Source organism: Strigops habroptila, chromosome 2 (assembly GCF_004027225.2).
Source record: "Strigops habroptila isolate Jane chromosome 2, bStrHab1.2.pri, whole genome shotgun sequence".
NCBI classification, from domain to species: Eukaryota; Metazoa; Chordata; class Aves; order Psittaciformes; family Psittacidae; genus Strigops; species Strigops habroptila.
The window spans coordinates 32,374,363-32,383,510 of record NC_044278.2 but is presented as its reverse complement, the minus strand read 5'-3'; the positions used below and the strand labels follow the sequence as shown (position 1 = coordinate 32,383,510).

The window sequence follows — 9,148 nt, the reverse complement described above, 5'->3', positions numbered from 1 at the left end:
CTCTTCATCCATGCTTGGAAGCAGGTGGGAGCCACACGAGGAAGATGAGAATACAGGGTACACTGTGTGGTGTTTGAGACTTGGTGAGCTCTGCTCTTCCTGATGCCTTCTGTGTATTGACTCAGGTCAGAGGGGTATTGGCTCTCGATAGCTTAATGCTTCTTTTGTTTATGTGGTTGCTATTCCACGTAAGCCACTTGCATCCTGGGCAGGTAATAGAGAGCAGAATTTGGCTCAGAACCAGGGATAACCTTCCCACATAATTACGGTACTTAACGGGCTGCACTGTAACAATTATTAAAGCGAGGTCTTCAGAGCTTTGAAACCATCATTCATTTAAAAAAAAAAAAAAGCCTTATTGAAGCTGTGATATTTCTTTAAATTTCTTTTTTCCCCACCACTTCATTTTAATAAGAAGTAGCTATGTATATAGTTATATGGACATGCCCATGTCCAACCCCAGAGTAGCCCTACATCTCTTGTTGAAAGGCCCTGACTCCTAATCTAAACAATGGAAAATCAGATTTAGAAATGAAGTAGTATTCTTGACTCAGCCTTTTCAAGCTAAGACATTCAGATATGTACTGTGTGGCATAGCTATGCCAATGATTTCAATATATGTAAGTCACTCCATCATATCTTGGCATTAATATAATTTAATGCTGTGGTCTTCAATGTCTTATCTTTATACATACATCAGACACACAAAGCAGTTTAGTTCAACTTTATTTGGAGGCTTTTAAATGGGTATCTTCACTGCCATAGTGCTTGTATGTCATGTTATGTTACTTTCTCTGGTGAGAACCAATTAGCACCAAGAGAAGCCTTTCTGCCCTTGTATGAACCCAGATTTTCACCCAAGACAGCTGTCTGCTATGTTGTGTGCCATGTTCCTGGCCATCTTTAGCTATTTTACACGCCCCTCCTCCCAACCTTTTCCAGGGTAGGAACAAACTTGTCTGTATAAAGATGTGAAAATTAAAATATAATTTCTCCTGGCTTCTCCCTTCTGAAAGGGAATATTTTTCCTTTACTTGTCTGTCAGTTTTTCAATAGCCAAGAATCTTACCTTTTCTGTTTCTTTGTAAGGTGCAATGCAAAAAGAAGTCTACAGCACAAAAAAACCCCCCCAAAACAACAAAACAACCAAAAACCAAAAAACCCCAAAAACCCCCAATCAAACAAAACAAAACAAAAAAAATCACTGCCCTATGTTTTGATGATGTTGTTTTAAATAGAAAAATCTGGTATTCTCTCCAAAAAACATGAATCATACACAGGGTTTTAAAATCCTTCCCACAGACTGGATTTTTCCATGCCTTATTCTAACATGGTTTTCTAAGAAATGTCTGTCAGCTCCTCTCCTCCTTCTCTCTAATACCTTTCCCACCTGCTGGCCAGTTTCTATCAGTTTGTTATGTGGGTGTAAGTAGAGTATTGTTCAGTCATTGCTTTTATGTGTGTATTAGTGTATAAACATTCACCTGGACAGAGAAGAGAGAGACTAATCCCACTGGAAAAAGTAATAGGCATCTGAGAATCCACTTAGGTCTTCAGTCTTCTGACCAAATATCCAAAGGAAATACTTCTTTTCCACTGATTCTGTGCTCACAGAATGACTCAGTGGTGTAACTTTGCTAGTTCATGTCTTCCAGATCCTACCGGAACCCCAGGAACAAGCTGCAGAAGAAAAGAGCAACTTCAGTCAGGGGAAAGAAAAAAATAATTTCCATTTTATTATTTCAAGCTTGCTGTGTATTAAGCCATCTACACTATTTTGAATGCTGCTGCTTTAATTCATGAGCATATCAAGACTGAATGGTTAATTGTGTGTATACTGTAAGGACAGGTCATGCAAGAGAGCACATTTTTTTGCCAGGTAACAATGTTTTTGCACATTATCAGCTTGGAGTAGTCAATGGCTTCAGATGAAGTATGGGAAGCAAATTGTACTTATTCTCCTGTATTCTGGGGGTGGATTAGGTAGGTATCAGTAGTATAGATGCTTTTACAGGTAACTGCATGCAGATGTTCAGATTTTATTTGTCCTTCTTGAATATTCCATATTATTGAATACTATTATTCCATACTATAGCTGCATAATAAAAAACAGAGCATTTCAACTAATATCTTCATAATGGTACTTAGAGAACTAGAAATTGCGTTTAAATTCTGAGTGTCTTATGGAAAATATTTAATTTTTACAACTTGCTCTGATTAAAATGGCTGACTGTGAGCTTATAGATATAAGCATTAAGCTTGGTAGCCAGTGAGTATCAGAAGGTTTAGCGATTGGTTTTGACAAGCATTCAGCATTTATCTGAATCTTTCCAGTATCAAATCGGGCATGAAGTCTTGTGAGGAAAACCTGTTCTCACAAGGCTTTTGATTCTCCTGTTTCCAGACTGATGCAAACTACTGAAAAGCTTTCCCTCTTCTGCTACTCTTTCCTTCTTAACCCCTGGTTCCTTTATCACTCTGAGTTTATCTTCATTATGGGTACAGTGACAAAGCTTTAGCTCACCTGAAAATTTGAGGAAGAGTTACAGAACTTGTCATCTTCAGCTTTAAAATAGATTTGGATCAGAAAGAAGATTGGAAATACTTGATTCAGAAGATTGAGGTCTGAATGCTTAGGACTGGTATTTATTTCAGCCAAATATTCACAAATCCTTTGCATGATGCCTCTTCACATATTTTCACTAAAAGGAAGGAAAAAATAGTTGCTTACTGAAATGTTCCAGGTTTTATTTCTTTCTCGTTATTATCCCAGGGTGGTGTGCTTCTGTTTTGATTTTGCTTTTAAGGTAACTGGGACCACAAGTCCTTTCTCACTAGAACTAAAACCATTGTTAAATCCTACTATAAAATGAAAATCATAGATAAATTTACAACTGAAATTAGTTTACTTAGTTGATAGCCCCTAGCAGTTATATTTACCTAGGCTACAAACTAATAACCAATATTTTTCTTTCAAATAACTAATCTGAAAGAACATGGTCAAGAAGACTTCAGTGATGGAAAGAGGTCAATAATGAGGACACACAGGATGTTTTAGAAACTGAGGGATGACTGAGCCAAGGTATCATCTCTTCCAGAAACTGGGCTGATCAGTCATTTACATTCTGGTTTCACACATGTTCATTTTTTATTTTTTATTTTTTTTCCCCAGGTCTTCTGACTGTTGAGGACTTCCTCTCTCACTATGCTTTCTCTTCACTTCTTCTCTGCTTCCCTCCCATTCTTTCTTCCCTCAGGTACCTTTAAAACCATTTTCAAAGCTGAAATTGCAAATGAGATTTTTGCGTCCTGAATGACAATGAAGGGCTCTGTTTGAATAGTTGAATGCTTCAATGGCAGACATTTGACTGAGTTCCCTAAAGCCCAAAGCCTATGAAACCATCCATGATCTGAATAGAACCAATTACTGCTGCTGCTCCCAGCCCAGTCTCTCCTTGGAAGATTCCTTTATTTTTTTTTTAAAGTCCAAATCAATACAGACTTATTGTAGACAGGCCATTTAATCTTTTTTTTCTTTGAAAAAAGAATTTTACTGCAAGACTGGTTACAGAAGTTATAGACCAGATACATCATCTTCCAATACGGAAATGTGAAACATTCAGCCAGCTGGATCATTATAACCTACATAATTTTCACAAAGGCACTTTGCATCCATCTTTTATTTGGTGTTTTGGTCTGCTGTTGTCATTCCTTGTGTGCCTGCTCTCTTAGTATGAGAATACGATGTACATGCATTGTAAAATTGGTTTGCAGACTGTCCTGGGTTTGGAGACCTTGCCATTTAACACTTTCTGTATGTGCTCAGCTGAAAGCTGAGTGGGTTGTTGTCAGATTGATCATGCTAGTGATATTTCTGTATGTATTTCATGCTGGTGGCTCAAGGGACAACTTGAACTTGTGTGGCCTGAACTGTCAGAAAGTATATTGATGTTCTAGGTGCTCCATTGGATGGCTCAAGCGCATTGGTGTTTCAGTGAGGTCCTAATACAGAAGTCTTCTTGCACTTTCTGCAATATAATGTTATCTGAAATGCTAGGTGTCTGAGGTACGTTTAGGGTGATCATCAGCTGATGTGTACTGTTGCCATTTCTCTGTTAACTTCAAGAGATCATCCTCATAGAGTTTGTGTGCTAGCTGCAGAAGGCAACGATGATCAACCTGATACAGTCAACCAGTATAAGATCTAAACCCAGTTTAAGAACTTAATTTAAGCCTGTTTTAAGATTTTTAACTCTTAATCACAGTTACAGTAACAGTTGCATAGGATTTTTTCTTCCTTTTTTTTTTTTTTTTTTTTTTTCCCCCAGAGAAGATAGAATTAGGTGCAAACTCTAATTGAGAGATCTTGCTGGAAAATTATTGAATTTGTTTCAGGAAGAATTTAATAATTTCCAGCCACTTACTCTAGAATATTCTATTGTAATCAAACAAAAAAAAAACCATAAAATGGAATTCTCTTTGGTTGCTAACTTTAACTAGCCTTGATTGCAGCTGAAGTCTGGTCATGCTTCATTTTTCAGACTTGAAAAGTAGCATCCTGACTGATTTCATGTATTCTGTGTGGAAGTTATCATATAGTCTTGTTTCTCCACATTGACAGATTGTTTCATTTAGGTTTCAGTCAAGTTATTTCCTGAGCAATAGAACTAGTGAACCCTGCTTTTATGCAAAATTATGTCCTGTCTTCCCCTCCCTTCCTTAAGCCTAGCTCAGGACTATGATTATGCTGCCTAGTTAGCTGGCTGTTGCTAAAAAAAGGTTATGTACCCACTGAAAGTTGGTCCCTTGCCTTTTGGTGCCACAGAAGAACAAATCGAAGACCTACGGTTTTAGTCTGCAGCTGCTGTTGTCGTTTCAAATAAACTGAAAAGTACAGAAACTTGGTTGAGACTGCTTTAAATGAAACTAAAATTTGTCAAGAGCTACCAGAGTTATATAGGTAAGGAGGTAGAAATTACTGAGAAGACAGTATATTTATTCCATGTGCTATAGCATTGTATCTCTTAAGACCTAAACATGTTTTCAGCTTCAAAATGGGAAACAGCAATTCTGAAAGAACTGCCTGAACAAATATGTCATGAACTTCTTCAAAATGTTCTCAAATCAATATTTCTGCTTTTCTGCTAGTCACTAGCTCTCTTCAAAACAAGGAGATGAAAGTATTGTCATTTTTAACATAACTTCACTCCCAATAAAAGCAAACTTCATTCCCCTGCCCCTCCCCAAGACATTTGTATTTCTCTCTCTAATTTTTCTTTAACGGCATCAGATTTTCCACTGAACAGCTTCTCTGGTTACCCACATATTTTTCTTAGGGGCAACCACAAGCAGCTAGTCCTTGCCCAATATTGGTCTCATCTCTCCTATTTTCACTTTAGGGCTTCAGTATCTCCTGGCTGATGCCCCAGCCACGATGGGATGCAGGGAACTAAGCACTTGCAGGATGGCTTTCACTACGCTTCAGGTGCCACTTTGGTTTTGTCAATAATGAAAATGAAGGTCCTTATACAATGCTTTGGGAGTGTGTTTTGTTCCATTCTGTATGGCTTTAGAAACATCTCCAGGCAGATATTCTTTCCTGTCCAGCTGTGTTGCTGAGCTTTCTGCATGTATTCATCCCAATTTGGTTTTGGGGGACATCCTTTCTCAGGTTTCATGACAGTGAACAAGTCTGAGTATTGGCAGCATGGCGATGTCTGGTGCTATAAAGCAGTTAAAGGAAAAAAAATGTGCCGTGAAGACCTCCAAATGTGAATGTGATCCTGTTTGGTAACACATTGGGGATTCTGCAGGTTGAGATTCCTTAGTGCTTTGTTGTTTGCTTTTCATCTTACAGTTTAAATTCAGTTGCCCTAATGCTGTTACATATATCCCAATATTGATTTTTTCTTTTCTGCCTGCATTTAATATTTTTTCCTTTTTTCTTTTTTTCTTTTCCCTTTTAGACCAACCTTCACATCATAGAAAGAATGTGAAGAAAGAATAGGCACAGAAATTGCTTTTAGTTAGAGAGGCTGAAATTTATGCTACAGGGGGAAAAATTTTGTTACCACAGAAAAAGAAACACATGAGAGGCCAAACAGTATCTGGAGCTGTGTAAGCACAGGGAAATGTAGATTTATGTATTTTTTTTCTTTCAGTTCCACACAGAATGCCACTCAATTATTTGATGCGCGCGCCTGTCTGGGCTGTGACCTTCTAGAAGGGCCCCCTCCTCCAGTCCCCCCACACGACTTGTCAACACATTAGTCATATACAACTCAGCTGATGCTGAACGGACGCAGTTCAGCCAACTATTGAGAGGCAGGGCATTCCGCTGCCGCCTTCTATTGGTCTTGGTTTTTTCCACTGTGGAGACTTTGTGGTGCTTTAAGACTGCGGAGGGCTGGGGCTAACGCTCCCCTCCGCTGCGCTGGGAGGCAGGAGGGAGGTTGTCAGAGGGCTCAGCACGTCCAGAGCTGCTGGGGAAGGAGGGAGGGAAGGAAGAAAGATGCGCCCGCCCGCCCGCCTGCCTGCCGCCGGGCCGGAGGGCGGTGTGTGAGGAGCCGGCTCGCCGCGGCTCGGGGCCGGCCGCCGCCGGGGATGCTCCTGTGCCTGCGCCGGAGGCTCCCGTCACCTGTGGCCCTGCCCCCGCCGCGCCGCGGGCGCCTCCCCGAGCCGAGGACACACCTGGGCGCCGCGCCCCCGCCGCCCGCCGCCGCCGGCTGCCTCTTCCCCCGCCCGAGAGCCGGGCGGCGAGTGTCGGCGGAGCCGCGGGGCTGCAGGCGGGGCTGAGCGCTCGCTGGGCGGACGAGCGGCCCCGCAGGCTCCGCGCAGGCACCGGCACCCGCCGGCCGAGGGAGGCGGCGGCCGGACCCGGTGCGCGTTGCCCGGCAGCTCCGGCCCGGCCGTGGCCGCAGTCGCGGTCGCGGTCGTGGGCGCGGCGGGCGAGGGCGAGCCCGAGCCGGAGCCCCAGCCCGAGCCCGGAGCGGGGAGCGGGGGAGCGGCGGGGGCATGTGGATGTTGGCCGTCGCCTTGCTCCACAGCATCTCGCATGGTGAGCGCTGCCGCCCCCCGCCGCGGGGCTCCTTCCCTTTTCCCCCTCGGGCAAGGGAGCGGGTCGCGGTTGTGCCTTTTGTGTGCGAACCGTCGCGCTGGCTGCGGGCAGCCGCGGGGAGACGGGCGAAATTGCTCTGTAATCGCTTCAACTCGCTTACCTAGCAAAGTGACAGCCCGTAGCCCAGCCACGTTGCTGTATGTCTGCCTCGTTCGGAGTAAGACGGTGCTTAGAGAGACAGGGATAGAGGTGCTTTTTCTTCCTTTCCTAGCTGGGAAAGTGCAGAAATTTGTTAAGTGCCGTATAAATCCGTCTGAGTACACGGGGATAATTTGAAGGGATTTCACCCTCAGCGGTTGCACTGAGATACTGCTTCCTTTCACGTTTTGGATTTTTTTTCACTGCCTTGTGCTTCCACCTAATATTTTGTTGTGTGGTTTTGCTTTTTTTTTTTTTTTTCCCCCAGTATATATATATATTTTGGAATTGCTATTTTAAATTTATTTCCCTTTCACCTTTCACTGTAAAGGTACCTGCTCTCTATCCCCCCCCCCCCCCCATTTATGTAAAAATATGCAAGGATAAGCATTACATCATCTGGAAATGTTGAAGACTTTCAGTCAATTATAAAGTTAGGAAGGGGAAATTAGACTGGAGATAGAATAAGGGTAAACCTGTTATAATTTTCTTCCCCTCTTCATTCTCCGAACTCTTGGATTGACAAACATTTATTGCTCTTTCTGAGTGTCTTTAATAGTGGATGAGGATATTCTGGAACATTTAGATATATATGATTGAAAACCATGCCATATGTGAAAATAGTTTTAAATTGCACAACTTTTATTAAAATGCATATAATCATTGCAGTTTTAAGGACAGAAAACAAATTATGGTGTAGTCTGAGGTTCTAGCTATTCTATTACGTTTCCTCCTTCTCAGATTTGAGAATGTAGCATTTGCCTGTAATGCATCACATCCTGACAGTTAAACTGGAAAGATCAGACACACAATTCTCAAAATAGGCAAAACAGGTAGAATAGGGAAACTCTTCTTGTATTGAATCAATGCGAGAGAAGCACAGGGCAAAGTGTAGGATTTTCTTGGATGATAGAAATAATTGAACCTCTCGCAGAGGGTGAGGTCTGAATGCTGGATAAGGGTGCCTTCATGTCTTCTAAGCATACGCTGGATGAGAAAACAGGTTGACAGGCATGGCCAGTCCAGTGCGAATAGCCGGATAAGATTGTAAACTAGGAGGTGAATCTTCAGTGTGTATTTAGGGCTATCTTAAAACATTTGCATCTTCTGAATGCCACAGAATGCAAAATGATTGAAATCCCCCAAACTGTAGCTTCAGAATTTTGCATTTCTCCTAGCAGTAAGACAACTGCAACAAGTTCTGACATTAAGAAATTATCTGATTTATTTATTTATTTATTTTATTTATTTATTTATTGGCAGGCAGCACTGTGCCTTTTTATCCTCTTCATCCAGATACCTTGGAGGGAGAGATTTGCTGTTTATCAGAGAGACAGAATCAGCCTGAAAGTATACGCTCTTACCGGTGCTATCCATCTAAAACGAGATTTGCACAGGGAAGGACCCTGTTTCTGTTCAAAAATCTTATGCCTTTTTGAAAAAGAAGAGGCATATATTTTGGTCTACTGTACTGATGCTATAAATTTTATGTTCTAAGCTAGTTAGTCCCTCTTCCAGGGGTTTCGAAGAACAGAGTAATTTTAGCTTTATGAGGCTGAAATACTATGAAAATCACTTTCATTTATTCCTTGATCTACGAAGTCAGCAGCAATTTCACTTTCAGTATTCATGTTTTTTTTGGATCACAGTCAAATATGAATTTGTATCCCAAAGATTTTCCTAGTTTTACTAGTATAATGTGTAAATGATAGATGCATCTGCACAGATTCTGTACTGACACACAGCATTATCCGTACATTTGTGAATCTAGATTGCTCAAATAAAATGGTTTTGTGTTTGGTGATATTTGAAGGTAAAAACATGGTAGAAATATGTAGTGGATTTGTCAATGATTCTTTGCAACTGAAGAACTGTGTTTTGACATTATACCTG

The 9,148-nt window shown here is 41.5% G+C and overlaps 1 protein-coding gene and 1 long non-coding RNA gene across 4 annotated transcripts in view; one reads left to right on the top strand and one right to left on the bottom strand.

Moving 5' to 3' along the window:
* Positions 1 to 784: 784 nt before the first annotated feature.
* Positions 785 to 7,344, bottom strand: LOC115604191. Its single transcript, XR_003990147.1, has 3 exons — positions 7,218 to 7,344; positions 2,525 to 2,702; positions 785 to 1,680 (listed from the first exon to the last, which is right to left on the bottom strand). It is a non-coding gene; the product is annotated as an uncharacterized LOC115604191 (long non-coding RNA).
* The window catches only part of DSCAM (DS cell adhesion molecule), a 476,005-nt gene continuing 473,821 nt past the window's right edge, over positions 6,965 to 9,148 (top strand). For all 3 annotated transcript variants that reach the window (XR_003990146.1, XM_030477062.1, XM_030477065.1), the window contains exon 1: positions 6,965 to 7,057. Coding sequence is in view for 2 of the 3 variants with exons in the window: in XM_030477062.1 (XP_030332922.1) it covers positions 7,015 to 7,057 (43 nt within the window). In the remaining variant the exon portion in view is untranslated. The remainder of the gene's footprint in view (positions 7,058 to 9,148) is intronic.